Below are 17,325 nucleotides of genomic sequence, written 5' to 3'. Positions count from 1 at the left end.
GCACCTGCACGGCACCAGGGCCTTCACAACACTGCACCAGGGCTTTCACAACACTGCACCAGGGCCTTCACAACACTGCACCAGGGCCTTCACAACACTGCACCAGGGCCTTCACAACACGGCACCAGGGCCTTCACAACACGGCACCAGGGCCTTCACAACACGGCACCAGGGCCTTCACAACACGGCACCAGGGCCTTCACAACACGGCACCTCTTCCTAACACAACACCACGGAGTTCAGGAATATGGCACCATGGTGCACTGGGCTTGTTTAGAAGAAGATGAGTTTGAACAGTTTTATGGAATTGAAGGTCTTGGAGAATAAGCATGTGGAGAGGCAGATAATTCCACAGCTTGGGAGGGAGGATGGGAAAGGAGTGATCATCACTCCAGGTACATATGTTCAGTAGGGCCATAAACAATTTAGAATTACAGCAAGGGTTAGCACATGAAGATTAAAAACTAAAGGGACACCTAACAAAAGCAATCATGAGTATGTGACTTAGTACTCCTGTAGTACTACCTCACATACTTCTAAAAGTCGTGGTGAATTTGCTTTGAAAAAACTTCTAAAACCAGAGCATTCTATATGCAATTTTTGCAAACTGAAAGGACTGTGTGCTCTTGGCACTTTTAAAAGTAGCGAGTTGGGCATTTCAATACCAATTCACAAAAGCATCTATGAGCATCTTGGGTATCTACATTTTACGTACTAGCAAAGGTGATCATTAGTATGTGTAGTAGTATTACAGGAGTTCCAAGTCACATACTCTTAAACGCCTTTGTGAGTTGGTCTATTTTTGTTGGAAGAACAGGAGGCCGGAGTAATATAAGCTGTGATGAGCAATGCCTGCTAATTTCAACAGCATGTGTGATGAGGCCAGAGAAACTTTCAGCGATGCAGTCAGGTTTCCTTAGACTGCAGTCTAGCCTGACCTCAAGATTTGTAATCCACTGCAGCTTCTTCCGCAGAGAGAGGCTGGTAAACCTTGGTAAAGTCTAGCAGAGAAGCAATTATGGTCTTCTGAAAGGCTCTGGTTCAAATGATTCTGGTCTGACATCCTTGAAACCAGCTTGAATGCCTCACACTAATACGTCATGACAGCTACTCACTCTGCCCCCCAGTGCCAGCTCCTCCTACTACCAAATAGTGCAGGCTTCTCAGACTGCCAACCATTGCCACCTTGTAACCATGCCAGCTGGATACACCTCCTCGCGTTGCCTCTCATGCCTGCTCCTTATATGACCTCCAGCACTAGCTCCTTACTTGCCCACCAATCCCTCCTTCACACTGCCCTCCTTTTGCTTGCTCCTCACAATGTACACTAATGCCAACTTCTCACACTGAGCAACGGATCGATCTCCTAACACAGTCTATCAGGGCAAGGCAATAGCACTTCCACCCAGGGCTCTTCTTTACACTGTACACCAGAGCAAACTGCTTACTTTGTACCCCAGCGGCAGCTTCCCACCATGCAAACCAGTGTCCACTCCTCACAAGCATTTAACAGCTCGCCCAAGTACATGCATCTTGCAGCTCCCACCAGTGCCTGCATCTCACACTTTCCACCTCTTACAGTTCCTCTCACTCCCACCAGAGGTAGATAATTGCATGGACAAAGAATGTATTACAGATTTCCCACCAGAGTCTGCTCCCCATGCTACCCTCTAATACAGGCATCTCGTTTTGCTCTCCACTGACAAACCCTTACACAGCTCAACCCTGCCCACTCTTCTTCACCATCTGCCAGTAAAAGCATCTACAAATGCCTGCCAGCTTCTTACACTGGCCAACGGAGCCAGATCACCTCAATCCCCCACTACAGCAACGCCATAACCTGCCTGAGCACTTGCTCCTCAAAATGCTTGTTAATGCTGCTCCTTACATTGTGTGTCTGTTTGTTATTCTGCTCACTGGAGACAGCAACTTTCATTACAGAACAGTATCTGTTCCCCACAATGTTGACCAGCATTAGGTGCTCACACTCCCAGGAATGTTTACCCATCTCTCCTACCAGTGCCACTCCTCATAACGCCAATTAGAGGCAGCTTCCTAAAGTGGCAACCAGTGCATGTTGCTCAACAGTGCCAGCTTCTCGCACAGGTCTGGACTGCATTAACCATCCATTCCACTTACCATACGGCCCTCAGTGCCTGGTTCCCATTCTGTTGACCGGTGCCTGTTCCTCTCTACTCAATAGTGGCTGCTCCCCTGGTCGGCTCCTCACCCGGAGCCACCAAGTATGCTTCTCATTTATTTTACAGAGTTTTATATAGCGCTAACTTGACCCGAATTGGGTATCAGAGCGCTTTACATAGCACCAGTTGCATTATTGTCCACAAGTAGTACCAGCTGCTCAATATACACACTGTCCACCAGTGCTAACTTCTCCTACTGTCCTACTCATCTTTCAAAAGTGCATTGCTCTCTAAAGTGACCTTACAACAAATTTATCGCACCAGATCCTCACACTTTCCACCAGGCCAGCTTCCGATACAGTTAATCGACTCCTCAAACTGCTCACCAGTGTCCACACCTTACGCTACCTACTGGATCGAACTTTTTCATCTCCACACCAGTGACAGTTTCTCTCTGCCAGCCAATGCTTATTCATCACCACGCCCAACAGTGCCAACTATTCAAGAAGTTAGGCAATATCAGCACACCACACTGCCCAACAGTGATAGTTTCCCATATAGCCCAGTAATGTGCTCAGCCCACCGTATGGCCCAGCAGCACCATTCCCACACACTGCCAGCCACTGCAAGCTCCTAGCACTCCAAAGGTGCTAGATCCTCCCAGACCACCAGTGCAGAACAGTACTCCCACTTGCAACCAAGGTCAGTTGCTTAAATCGCCCTTCAGTGTCTGTTTCTCCATCTCCCACTAGTGTTTCAAACTGCCTACTATTGCCAGTTCTTTCCTTGTCCATCAATACCAGCTCTTTACAGCGCTCACCAGTTTCTGCTCATCAAATTGCCCAATCCTTACACTGCCTACAACATTGTTCTCCTCACAAGGCCCACCATTTCTGGCTCCTAACACTTACAATCACTGCCAGCACCAAACACTGCCCTTCTGTGTGCAGCCCACATGCAATGGAGTATGGTGGTAACATTTACTTTCTATGTTCAGTCAGTACAAGACAGCTATCCTAAAGTGGCAGCCAGTCTACAGACAGGGCGTTTTTTAAGCAGATGCCTACTAGTGTTTTTATCTGCGTTCCTGTTTTTCTCATATGTGCCCATATTTGCTGATGTTCTTCTGTTACTCCCATATTGATCTGCCTCTAACCTCAGAGTTATCTCATAATATATTTTGCAAATATTTCACAATAAAAAAATCTATAAAAATGTTACAAATAAATGCTCGTGTTCAAGCAAAACTATATATGATTTACATAACAAGAAACATTTTAAATGGACAAGTTAATGTATTACCCAGCGTTATTAAGGAGACCAAAATACATCCACATATAACCAACAACTCAAGCATAGTACCTTCTCACAAATACAGAGAATAGACCTTTAGGATCTTAAAAATATAATAGCTTTTTTATACATCAAAATGCGAAATAGGTGCTTAAAAAGTTGACTATGCTGGTGAAAACCCCTAATCCGGATTTCAAAATCAGGATCTGAGGATTTTCATACCAGAAACTCCACTTACTACTGGGGAAAATATGTAAGCAATGTGTATTTTGTGCATCATATTTATCAGTAGAGGCAAGAAAAACAGAAGCCTGGGGGTATACAAAAGGTTTAAAAAACAAACAAAGGCACATTCATAAACATTTTGAATGTTCATTCCCCCCAGAAGCACTTGTAAAGGCACACCTATAAAAAGGTAGGGGAAGGTGTTTCCAAGGTGGATAAAATATGATAGAATATCCACATTTCCCATGTAGAGGAGGGGACAGGTTTTCTCGAACGTGAACTTATTTTCTAGGAGGGTTTATTAACTTACATGTCCTAAAGCACTTGTCAGCGTAAGCACTTGAAGAAAACAAGTTACTTACCTGTAACTTTAGTTCCCCAGTATTGGTAACTTTCATAGATTCCCATGCTTTGTATCATTCCCCGTCGTCGGAATGGGAGTCTCGGTAACAAAAATACCATAGCTGTAGGTACAAAAGATAATGGAAAAAGGCCTAGGCCTCATTCCCTTTTGTAGCATATCACCCTCTTTGTGTAAAAGAGACCAAACTTTGGCATCAGCCAATCAGAAGTGCCTCACCACTTAGAACCTTCCTGAAGGAACCTCAGAGCCTCAGATTTTCGTAGCCGTTGTGTACTTAGACACCATATCTGTTGTAGGCTGAGCTTTCCCCGGGGAGGTGGGTGGGCGCATGGGAATCTATGAAAGTTACCAATACTGGGGAACTAAAGTTACAGGTAAGTAACTTGTTTTCTTACCCCAGTATTGGAACTTTCATAGATTCCCATGCTTTGTATCAGAGTAGCAAGCAGTTGGCAATATAATCACATTTTGCATCGTGAATTATAGCAATAGAAAAACATGACATTAGATACAAAATGTGCAAAAATGGAAGGTGGGAAAGAAGGAAAGCTCACCATCAGTGGAAGAGGTTCCTCAGGACAGCCTGTCCTACTGCTGCATCATCTTGTTGCAGAGATTCCAAGCAGTAATGCTTGGTAAAGGAGTGAACGCTGCTCCAGGTCGCAGCTCTGCAGATATCCTTAATTTGCACCCCCGCGAAGAGTGCTGTTGAAGAAGCCACAGACCTTGTGGAATGTGCTCGTATCTTTCCAGTCAGAGGTTTTCCTGCAGCCCTGTGACAATGTAATATGGCACTCGTGATCCATCTTGAAACACCCTGTTTGGATAGTGGAAGGCCTTTACTCGGTCCCCCGAAGGCCACAAACAGTTGAGACTATTTTCGAAAACCTTTAGTACGTTCTAAATAGAATTTTAAGCATCGCTGCACATCCAACGAATGCAATGCTTTCTCCGCTGGCGTAGAAGGTTGAGGGAAGAACGTCTTCAGAATGACCGGTTCATTCAAGTGGAAATCCGAGGGAACTTTTGGCATGAACCTAGGATTAGTCCTCATGATCACAACATTCCTCTTGAATTGAAGAAAAGGTTCTTGGATGGTCAAAGCTTGTAATTCTCCCACACGCCGAGCCGACGTGAGAGCAAGGAGGTGAGCCAATTTCCACGAAAGATATTTGATGTCAGAACGATGGACTGGTTCAAATGGACCCTTCATAAGTTGAGAAAGGACCAGATTCAAATGCCATGTAGGAGGAGGCGGTCTCACCGGTGGATAGACCCTGAACAAGCCCTTAAGAAATTGCTTGATTGTTCTGGAAGACCACAAGGAAGGCCCGGAGTCTGTCCTTCTGAACCGTGACAAAGCAGCCAAATGGACTTTAATTGATGAATGGACCAGTCCAGATTTGGCCAAAGACAGCAGGTAAGGTAGGATTTGATGAGGTTTAGAATTGAATGGATCAATGCTTTGTTTGACACCAACAACAAAATCTCTTCCACTTAAGGCGGTAAGTTTTGTTAGTGGAAGGGGCCCTTGCTTGGGACAGAACTTCCCTGATCTCCCTTGACAATGGCAGGTTCATAAATTCTCGCTGCTCAGGAGCCATGCAGTCAGGTGTAACAACTGAGGATCTGGATGTAAAATCTGTCCTCTGGACATCGTGAGAAGATCCGGCAGAATCCTGAGAGGCAAGGGAGGAGCTATGGACAACAGATGGAGCTCCGTGTACCAGAACTGCCACGGCCAAGCCGGGGCTATTAGGATCATCCTGCACGGTTCCCCCTTGAGTTTCCTGAGTAGGCGTGGTATCAGAGGAATGGGAGGAAAAGCGTAGACAAATGTCTTCGACCAGGCTATCGAAAGGGCATTTCCCAGTGAATGTTGATGGGGAAGCCTGCTTGCGTAAGACCGGCATTTCTTGTTGGTCGGAGTGGCAAAAAGGTCGATGTTCGGCCTGCCCCACAGGCTGAAGACTTGTTCCAAGATTTCCTGATTCAACTCCCATTCGTGGCTGATCGAGGATGACCTGCTCAGTCTGTCTGCGTTTTCGTTTAAGACGCCTGGCAAGTGTTCTGCCGTTAGTGACATCCTGTGCTGGATCGCCCATTCCCAGACCTGTTGAGCCTCTAGCGACAATGGGCGCGACCTGGTCCCTCCTTCCTTGTTCACATAGTGCATGGCCGTGGTGTTGTCCGTCCTGATAAGCACTTGTGAACCTTCCAGGCGAGGAAGAAACGCTTGCAGAGCCAGTCGTATCGCCCTGAGTTCCAACATGTTGATGTGGAGGCGTTTTTCCTGGGGTGACCAATGACCGCTGACATGTAGGTCCTGCATCACTGCTCCCCAACCCTCCAATGACGCGTCTGTCATTATCACTTGTGGAGACGGGTCGTTTGCGAAGGATAGACCTTGGGACAAGTTGTTTTGATTTGTCCACCATAAGGCCGCTTCCTTCATCTCTGGAGTGATTGTCACCTTGTCGTCGAATGAACCGTGGACTTGCTTCCACTGATTGTCCAGTTGTTCCTGCAAAGGACGCATTTTCAGTCTGCAATGGGGAATCAATGGGATACACGATGATATCACTCCCAGTAGAGACTTGTAGCGGCGTACTGAAAGAGACTTTCTTGTTTGTAAGTCTTGGGCCATGGTTTGTAATTTCTGCCTCCTTTCCGGAGTAGGAAAAGCTTGTGATAGCTTCGAATCCAAGATGGCTCCCAGAAAACGAGCCCTTTTGGAAGGGACCTGGCAAGATTTCTCTTTGTTCAGAGTGAGTCCCAGGTTCTAAAACAAATTGGTACATGCTTGAACCGTCTGCCTCGCTGCAGCTCTGGACGGAGCTTTCAGTAATCAGTCGTCCAGATAGGGAAAGACCTGAAACTTGTGTTTTCGCAGGAAAGCTGCTACAGGCGCCAGCACCTTTGTGAAAATTCTTGGGGCTGAGCGGAGTCCAAAGGGTAAAACCCTGAACTGGTAATGGCTCTTGGCTACTGTGAATCGCAGAAACCTTTTGTGCGCTGGGTGAATCGGAACGTGGAAATAGGCATCCTCGAGATCGAGTGTGGCCATGAAATCCCCCGGGCTGATTAGCTTCAAGATGTCCTGGAGGGACACCATACGAAAGGACAGAGAAATGAGATAGGTGTTTAGCCCCCTGAGGTCTAAAATGGGGCGCCACTTGTCGAGCGTTTTCTTCACCAAGAAGAACCTGGAATAAAATCCTTGATTTCTCTGGTTTGAGGGAACTGGCTCTATGGCTCCTTTCCGGAGCATCTATTGAACTTCAAGCTGAAGGAGACGCTGGTGTTTGGATGGAGTGGCTGCCGGGGGCTTGGGTGGAGGGACTTGTGTGAATTCCAAGGTATGCCCTTTCTGAATGATGTTGAGCACCCAACGGTCCGATGTTATCTTGGACCAGTTGTGAAGGTATTTGTTGACCCTGCCTCCAACTGATGACTTCCTGAAGGAGGGTCCAGTAGGAAGAGCCAGGAGGCCGCTATTGGCGCTTGGATGAATCTCGTCCTCGCGCCCACTGCTTTCCTTTATTGTAGGGCCTGGAGTAATTGGAAGACTGGCCCTGCCGCTGCTGGTAAAGCTGACTGTGTTGCTGGGAACCTGAGCCTGTGTTGGTATAGCGTTGTTGTTGGAAGGATCCTCTGTAATTACCACCCCTGCCTCTGGATCCCTTAAAAGGCGACTTCCTGTACTGAAGTGTCCCCAAGGACCTAGCAGTCTCTGTGTCCTTTTTTATATCTTGCAGGGTGTCGTCAATGAGTTTGCCGAACAATGCCTCTTCATCAAAGGGGAGATCTAATACTTTATTCTGGATTTCGGGCCGGAACCAGGTAGCTTTAAGCCATCCTTGGCGACGGAGTACTGCTGCCCCAGCCAATGAACGGAATGCAGTAGTTGCAATATCCATTGCGCAATCGATGATTTCCATCGACGTCGCCTCTCCCTCTTTTAAAATCTTCTTTGCCTCAGACGTAGATTCAGGAGGCAGCTGGTCAAGGTAGGGGGCGACATCGCACCAGAGTTGACGGTCGTACCTACCCAGGATCGCTAAGGCATTAGCCGCTCGCACCAGCAAACTTGCCATCGATCAGAATCTTTTTCCCACGTTATCCAACCTCAGCCCTTCCTTGTCCGGAGGAGTTGTCAGTGGTGCCGAAGGGTTGCGCGATTTCCTCTGCGCTGCCTGCGAGATCACAGAGTCAGGTCTTGGATGACCTGTCAAGGCCGCAGGGGCATCATCGGTCGCCTTGTACTTCTTATCGAGACGCGGTAACACCGGGACCACCGTCGCCGGGTGTGTCATTGCCTTTATGCCCTCTTTCCATAGGTGATCCACGATAGGAATGGACCTGGCAGTCTTCCGAAAGGGTTCCTTAAAATCATATAAGAAACAATCTGTGGTAACCTTAGGCATTGCCAATTTAAATCTTGCCGCAGCTCTCTCCATCAGCTGATGGAAGCCCCCAATATCTGCTGACGGGGAGTCCGCCGGGTCCGGATTTGGCGATGCGGGATTGTCAATAACATATTCATCATATTCCGTGTCGGGATTAGAGACATGATCTGACTGCTGGTCCTCATCCGAGGATTCATCAACATCATGAGTCCCTGGCAATCCAGAGGAATCCTGTTGGAAGGACGCTTGAGGCTGTGGAGAAGTTGGAGCCGTTAAAGTAGGTGGCACCAATGAAGCCGGAGTCCTTGAAGGCGTAGCAGGCGTTGACGTATTTGGCAGAGGTCTACTGGCCTTAGATTTATAGTCCTGTAGCATCTTATGTAGATCTTGCAGGAAAGACGTTGGCACTGAAACCATTTCCTGTTCAGGTTGCTGCTGCTGACTATGACCACGTTCCTCGTGGCCGTATTCGCCCTCTGAGTCAGTGTCCTGGCATTTGACAAAAAGTTGGGAAGGACTATTGGCATAGCTATATGCATCTTGTTCATCCTCCTCTGATTCTCCCTCTTGAAGGAGCATGGTAGGTAACAGAGGGGACACCGTCCTTGGAGAAGTCATCTCCGGCGTGATACGAGTCACAGAAATGGTAATCCGCTTTTCTGTGGACAATATCGTCGGTTCCGTAGTCGACGGTTGTATGTACGCCGTCGAGATAGGTGTCGTGGACGTCGTCGACGATGAAACTGTCGACACGCCAGCCGTTGTCATAGTCACTGTAGTAGTCGAGACCGCAGTCGTTGACACCGGCGTCATCGTCGTCGACGGGACTTTCGTCGTCTACACCGTCGTCGTCGACGGAGCTTTCGTCGTCGACGGGGCTTTCGTCGTCGACGGGGCTTTCGTCGACGACGGGGCTTTCGACGTCGACGGGGCCTTCGTCGTCGACGGGGCCTTAGTCGTCGACGGGGCCTTCGTCGTCGACGGGGCCTTCGTCGTCGACGGGGCCTTCGTCGTCGACGGGGCCTTAGTCGTCGACGGGGCCTTCGTCGTCGACGGGGCCTTCGTCGTCGACGGGGCCTTCGTCGTCGACGGGGCCTTCGTCGTCGACGGGGCTTTCGTCGTCGACGGGGCCTTCGTCGTCGACGGGGCTTTCGTCGTCGACGGGGCTTTCGTCGTCGACGGGGCTTTCGTCGTCGACGGGGCCTTCGTCGTCGACGACTCCTTTGCGGTAGAAAATCTGAGGCTCTGAGGTTCCTTCAGGAAGGTTCTAAGTGGTGAGGCACTTCTGATTGGCTGATGCCAAAGTTTGGTCTCTTTTACACAAAGAGGGTGATATGCTACAAAAGGGAATGAGGCCTAGGCCTTTTTCCATGATCTTTTGTACCTACAGCTATGGTATTTTTGTTACCGAGACTCCCATTCCGATGACGGGGAATGATACATAGCATGGGAATCTATGAAAGTTCCAATACTGGGGTAACAATATAGTTGTTCAAACATAAAAGCCTAACCTGTGGAAAATATGCTTATAAAGTATAAGAAAGAAGTGCATGCATTAAAATTTAGATTTTTCCACAGCCTGGTGGGCAAAAATATGGATTTTATTAAAGACACAGAGACTAATATTATGCAATATCCTTTAATGACACTACTCCATAGCAGCTCCTTTAAAGAAATTAGAACTTAGAATTCTGACATAATAAAACCACAGAACCCCCACCCCTCAGCCTTCTTTTTTACTGATGCTCCTGCAGTCAAGTACTAGTGTGGAGATCGTGAGAGATATATTTTACCTAACAGAGTATGTTGAACGTGGTTGGCTAAGAAATTAAAGAATTTGTATAAATTGTTGTAATGAATTAATTTTTGTGTTAAAGTGAAACTTTTTCTGCATCCACACTCGCCTTACTCATATGTGCCCCCTCCATCAAATCCCCCAAAAATTGTCAGTGGGCCAGAGACATCCAAATGCTGATCTTAGCACATACGTAGACTCTTGTCTAACCCTTTTCAAGGATCTCGTCCCCCTTTACCTGGAAAAGCTGACATTTTGGGATTTAACTGCGTGGTCACCATAACCTTGTCCTCTAAAGAAGGTCTAGGACACAGACGTCAATCTGACCCTTACTTATTTAAGCGTCTGTTTCCTGAGCCAGGTATGAGCGTACTCTGCAACATGCTCCAGAGGCGATCCATCTCGAGACAGAGGGTGCCTTACCATAACAGGATCAAAAATTGCATCCCTAGAAAGGTCCTAATTCTCAACAGAATCTGATTCCTTCATACTCTCCTTTCTCTCTTTAACTTGTGTTACCTCATTACCTCCAGACTTATCAGACCCAAATTCCTGATGAGCAACTTATCTTGACTTCGGCACTACCGAACACTCATCACAAAAGCACAACAGTTTGCTTACGGCTTTTTAAAAAAATAGTCTTCATCTTACTTTCTCCTGGGGCCTTTAACCTGCCCCTGCCCCCCCCCCCCTCCCCTCCCCTCCATGTGTGTCATTGATACCTCCATTCCTCGTGATCACACCGGCACCATGGTCTGCCACCGTAGACTTCTGCCTTTTTATCTGCGCATAATCCACTGAGAGGTGCTTTCTTTTTCTTGCCGCCTTTCCTTTTTTTGGGAGGGGGGCGGAGGGGGGCGGGGGGGGACTGAGAAGCCTTCCCACTAGACCAAAACATTTCTTCCTTTGAAACAGCCCTAGTACTTGCCAAAATAGTGTCCAACTTCTTCTCAATTCTTTTCCCTGAATCTACAGACATTCTCAGCCGCCATTTTCAATTTCTCGTCAAACTGTGCCTCATCCAACTGAGACCTGTTCTTACTCATCTTTTAAATGTATTGATATCAGCCCTTAAAGTAAATACAGTATTACATATTGCTCTTTTTATTTAAGAACAAAATCCTGCACCAAAAGCTAATCCTTTAAACTGCCCAAAACTGACCTTTACAAATTCTTCAATCCCAAAACTGAATCACCCTTTTTTCGACTGACAGTACCTCAGCTGACTGACAAAGCACCAGGTCAACAGTTGGAACAGTCAAAAATTTCCACACCGGTATGGCACACTATGCCATTTTCCAAACAGATGGTTTCCCAATCCTGTAAGATGGCAGCCAAGTGCATTAACCAATAGAAAGCAACCCTCTTAGAAATCCAGTCTTTCCTCTCTTTCCACAACATATTGACTGATGCGCAGTACACAGCACACAATCTACCGAACGCTCAGCAACCAAAAAGCACTGTCCACTGAAATCATTAAATGTGGGCGGCCTCTACAAATGGCCGTAAGATCCGAACCTCATACCGCTGGTCCAGGGCGCGATTCAGTCAGTAGCTGCATGCACCCCCATCACAGCGCAGCCAGCTCAAACTTCCGGTGCGCAGAAAAGGTTCACAAGCTCAACTGCTGCATCAACGGCCCAGGCCCCCACAGTAAGAACATTTTTAAAATTCCTTTATCAATAGAAACCATTAACCCCTGAACTTCAAAACAAACCCTTCACTCCTAAAATGCTATTTCAAATGATTAAAAACCTCATATAGGCTAAACGAAGCCAAATACAAAACTCAACCATACGCATACATGTCAAACCAGACAAAGTTTCATTTTAACACAAAACTTAATACATCACAACAATTTATACAAATTCTTTACATTTCTAAACAAACCACTTTCAACCTACTCTTTCAGGTAAAATATATCGCTCACTCTTCACACCAGTACCTAACTGCAGGAGCAGCAGCAAAAAAGAAGGCTGAGGGTTAGGGGTTTGTGGTTTTATTGTGTGAGAATTCTAAGTTCTATGTTCTTTAAAGGAGCTGCTGTGGAGAAGTGGCATTAAAGGATGTTGCATAATGTTCGCCTACGGAACTTGCCATAGAATCTAGAATACACCTTGATTTCCACACAAGCCCTGAAATCTCACAAAATTAGGAAATCACTGATAAAACCTGCAAAGCCTAGATTTCCAACTATAACAGAAAATCGCTGTATGTGCAACAATGCACGTATGCAGATACGAAAGTGTAACTAGTTACATACCAGTTATGAACCATCAGTTTCTGTACCGCTAACAATGCATTGTAGCGAACTTGTTGGTCTTCATGGTGCATATGGTTCATCACAAGTTGCTTGCCACCAAGCTGCTCAATCACGCTGAAAGAGGGGAAATATGCTTGCATTTAGATGATTGTTAGGAGAGACTTGAAATCACACATTTTAACCCATTTTCCATTATAGCAAAGGGTGAAGATGTTAACATCTTTTTATCTTCAATAACATGAACATTTATGAAAGGAAGAAGCTCCATAATTTGCAGTTAGCTTCAGTATGATCCTAGCGTCGCAATCAAGTCACCTTGTAAACTACGAAGCACAGTCACACATCCCATCAGTGAAAAATCCCTGGAAAAATGGCCTTCATCACAAAGGAATTAGTTACTTACTTGTACACTATAGTTCTCCAGTATTATCTTTCATAGATTCACATGCTTGTATCTTCCCCGTCGTCATGGTGGGAGTCTCACAGTAACAGAATGACCAAGCAGTATCATAGAGAAGAAAAACTGCATAGAAAATCCCCATAGGGGCTGTATTATTTGGTAACCAGACCATTTCTTTGTTTGGTCCAAAAGCCAGCCAATCAGCATCGCTGCCCTGCCCTCACTCTCCCCAGCAGAAGCTTCCTGCCTCAGATTTCCGTCCCCGAGTGAGAGACCTGGATAAATACCGAGAAACAGGTTCTGCCTGAGAAACGGGGAGGCGGGCGGGCGCATGTGAATCTATGAAAGATAATACTGGAGAACTATAGTGTACAGGTAAGTAACTAATTCCTTCTCCAGTATTACATCTTTCATAGATTCACATGCTTGTATCAGAGTAGTAAGCAGTGCTCACCAAATTTGTAGCGTTTCCAGGACAGAACTAAGAAGGAAGCTCTGCCGTAAAGCAATGATATAACAATACACATCAGTATATAAGAAATACGATAAATGCATGTTGACACATAAATCAAAGTACTGCATAGACAATAAATCATGCCATTATGTCATACCTTACTGAAATAGACGTTTCAGAACAGCTTGTCCCACTGCCGTGTCCTCTTTCCACACAGTGTCTAGACAGTAGTGTCTCGTAAATAAATGCACGCTCTTCCACGTTGCTGCTCTGCAGATGTCAGGCAGCGCCACTCCTGCGAATAAGGCCATCGAAGTCGCCATCTTTCTCGTGGAATGTGCATGCACCTTAGAACCTAGCGGCTTTCCCGCTTTTTCGTGACATTTCAGGATAGCTGATGATATCCATCTGGCAATACTCAGTCTTGACAAGGGAAGGCCTTTCCTTTGTCCTTCGAATGCAATGAACAATTGCTTGGACTTGCGGAACGTTTTTGTCCGTTCAATGTAGAACTTTAGGCATCTAGAGATGTCTAGAGAGTGTAAGGCTCTTTCTGCTTCCGATGAGGGATTGCTGAAAAAAGTAGGCAAAATAATAGGCTCATTGAGGTGAAAAGACGTTGTCACTTTGGGAATAAAAGTAGGATTTGTTCTTAATATAACCCTGTCCTGACGGAATTGTAAGAAGGGTTCCTCCACTGAAAAGGCCTGGATTTCGCTAACCCTCCTTGCTGATGTTAGGGCGAGCAGAAGGGCTGTTTTCCATGACAGGAACTGTAAGTCTGTTTTGTGTATAGGCTCGAAAGGCGGCCTCATAAGTTGCGATAGGACTTTATTGAGGTGCCACGGTACTGGTGGGCGCCGGATGGGTGGGAAAACTCTAAAAAGTCCTTTGATAAATTCCTTTATTATCCTGCAAGACCAGAGAGATGGTTCATTTGGCTTCCGCCTGAAGCGTGATATTGCTGCCAGGTGTACCTTGACCGAGGCATGCGACAGACCTGCCTTAGAAAGTGACAGCAGGTAAGGTAAGACACCTTCTGGTTGTACCTCAAACGGATGTTTTGACTGCTGCACCAGTGGCAGAAACGGGTCCATTTCGCTGCATATGTTTTGTTTGTTGATGTAGCTCTGGCTTGCGAAAGAATATGCCTGCATTCCTGCGGAATGTCTATATTTTGAAATTCCCGCTCATGAGGTTCCATGCTGACAATTTTAGCGATTGCAGATCCGGGTGCAGAATCTGCCCTTCTTTCATGGAGATGAGGTTCTGAAATGTCGGAAGCTGGATCTTGTTGCCCTTCGACATTTGAAGTAGGTCTGAAAACCACGCTTGTCTTGGCCAGGCTGGTGCTATCAGTAGGACATGGCACGGTTCTAATCTCATCTTGCGCAGGATTCGTGGTATCACCGGAAACGGAGGGAAGGCGTAGGCAAATCTTCCTGTCCAGTCCATGAGAAATGCATTTCCCTTGGAACCTTGTTGATGGTACCTGGACGCAAATTGGACACACTTTGAGTTGTGCTTTGTTGCGAACAAGTCTAATGTGGGGGTGCCCCACCTTTGAAACAAGTTGTGAATCTGAGTGTCGTGCAGTTCCCACTCGTGCGTCACCTTGGAAGTGCGGCTCAGGGCGTCTGCCCGTGTGTTGAGGACTCCCTGTATATGCTGGACCTGAATTGAAATGCCGTTGGACATCAGCCATTTCCAGATTCTTTGCGCCAATGTCGACAGCTGTTTGGATCTCGTTCCACCCTGTTTTATTAAGTAAAACATAGTCGTGGTGCTGTCCGTCTGGATAAGTACTGACGATTGGCGTATTCTGGGAAGGAATGCTTGAAGCCCCAGAAACACCGCTTTTAGCTCCAACATGTTTATGTGAAGCTGAGCTTCCCAATCTGACCAAAGGCCCTGAATTTCTAGCTCCTGAAGATGCGCACCCCATCCTTTCAGCGAAGCGTCCGTTGTCATCACGAAGTGGTGATCTCGAGGAATAAAGCTCAAGCCTTGGTCCAAGTTCTTTTGAACCTTCCACCATGACATGGCCACCTTCATATGGTTCGTGATGGTAATGCGATCCTCGAAGGTTCCTTTGGATTGGACCCACTGCTCGTCCAGTTGTTCCTGCAAAGGCCTCATTCGAAGGCGACAGTTTGGCACCAGTGGGATGCAGGATGATATCATCCCCAACATGGACTTGTACAGCCTCACGGAAGTGGACTTTTTTGTTTGAAGTGATGCCGTTAGCCCCATGATCTTTCTCCTTCGGTCTTCGGAAGGGTAGGCTTTCCCTGCTCTGGTGCATATCCATGCCCCCAAGAACTGGATGCCTTGGGCCGGAGTCAGCGAGGATTTCTCCAAGTTGGTCCTCAGACCCAAGCGCTGGAACAGCCGGATGCAGCTCTGAAGAGATCTTGCTGCGTCCTTGAAAGATGGACCTGTCACTAACCAGTCGTCCAGATATGGGTAAATGTAATGCCCTTGCAGTCTTAAGTGGGCCGCCACCGGGGCCATGCATTTGCTAAACACCCTCGGGGCCGATTTGAGTCCGAATGGCAGGACCTTGAACTGAAAGTGGCGACTCTCCACAACAAATCTCAAATACTTCCTGTGCTTCCGATGAATGGGAATATGGAAGTATGCATCCATGAGATCCAAGGACGCCATGTAGTCCTTTTCCTTTATCATTAGTAGGATCTCCTGCAACGATAGCATTCTGAAGGGTATCTTCTTTATGTATTGATTGAGATCCCTCAAATCCAATACCTGTCTCCATTTCAGGGTTTGTTTCTTTTTGATGAGGAAGAAATGCGAATAGAAGCCTCTCCCTCTGAGATGTTGCGGCACTTCTTCTATGGCTCCCTTTTGCAGAAGCGAGTGTACTTCTTTCTGCATTTCCTGGTGATGTTGGTTGAGCCTGAGTACTGGGGGATGATCCGGTGGTATTTCCACAAATTCCAGAGTATGGCCCCTGCTTATGACATCTAGAACCCATTTGTCTGATGTTATGGACATCCAGTTGGTGAAGTATTGAGACAGATAGTGGTCGTTTTCCGGGATCTGTTGTGTGGGGAGCGCCGGCCTGAAATCATTGACGTCTGTTAGACTGTTGATTTTTCCCCCTGGTGTTTGGTTTACCTCTGGACTGTTGCTGGTAAGAGGAGTTGGAGGACCTGAACTGGTTGTTGGTATTATACTGTCGATATCCCTGTTGATTATACGGTTGATATCGATTGGACTGAAAAGAGGGTCTTTGATTAAATTGACCTCTTGCACCCCTCTTTCGAAAGGACTGAAACCTTCCCTGTTGAAGGGATCCCAGCGCTCTAGCTGTATCCGTGTCCGACTTTATGCCTTGCAACGCCTCATCGATATGCTTCCCAAATAAATTTTCACCATCAAAAGGCATATCGATAATTTTCGCCTGCACTTCTGGGCGAAAAGAAGTCGCCTTGAGCCAGCCCTGCCTGCGAAGCGAAACCGCTCCAGCCATCTGCCTGAAGGCCATAGACGAGACATCCATGGCGATGTCGATAGATTCGGCAGCAGATTTAGCTCCGTCTTTAAGGATGGCTGCCGCTTCCTCCTTTCTATCTTCCGGGAGTGCAGAAAGTATGGGTGCAAGATCGGACCACATTTGTCTGTTGTAACGGCCAAATCAGTGCCATTGCATTTGCCGCTTTAATGGTAGAGGCTGCCATGACCGCAAACCTCTTACCTGCACCATCCATTCTCCTTCCTTCCTTGTCTGGTGGCACTAGGGAAGTAGCCACCGGGTTCTTTGAATTTCTCTGCGCCGCCTGCGTCACGACTGATTCCGGTCTGGGGTGCCCAATGAGGCAGGCTGCTGTGGACTCTGGTGCTCTGTACTTTTTTTCAATTCGGGGAACTGAAACCGCTATAGACGCCGGTGTTTTCAGAATCTTTAGGCCCTCTTCCCAGATATGAGGGATAATCGGAATTGAGCGAAGCGATCTTTTG

The 17,325-nt window shown here is 46.9% G+C and overlaps 1 protein-coding gene across 2 annotated transcripts in view; it reads right to left on the bottom strand.

The window, feature by feature from the left end:
- ATP6V1H (ATPase H+ transporting V1 subunit H) overlaps positions 1-17,325 on the bottom strand; it is a 196,161-nt gene that overhangs the window by 2,519 nt on the left and 176,317 nt on the right. For both annotated transcript variants that reach the window (XM_086943734.1, XM_086943735.1), the window contains one exon: positions 12,491-12,604. In XM_086943734.1, coding sequence (XP_086799860.1) covers positions 12,491-12,604 — 114 coding nt within the window. The remainder of the gene's footprint in view (positions 1-12,490; positions 12,605-17,325) is intronic.

Source organism: Lissotriton vulgaris, chromosome 11 (assembly GCF_964263255.1).
Source record: "Lissotriton vulgaris chromosome 11, aLisVul1.2, whole genome shotgun sequence".
Lineage (NCBI taxonomy): Eukaryota > Metazoa > Chordata > Amphibia > Caudata > Salamandridae > Lissotriton > Lissotriton vulgaris.
The sequence above is the reverse complement of the archived record's forward strand: the minus strand, read 5'-3'. Positions and strand labels throughout refer to the sequence as shown.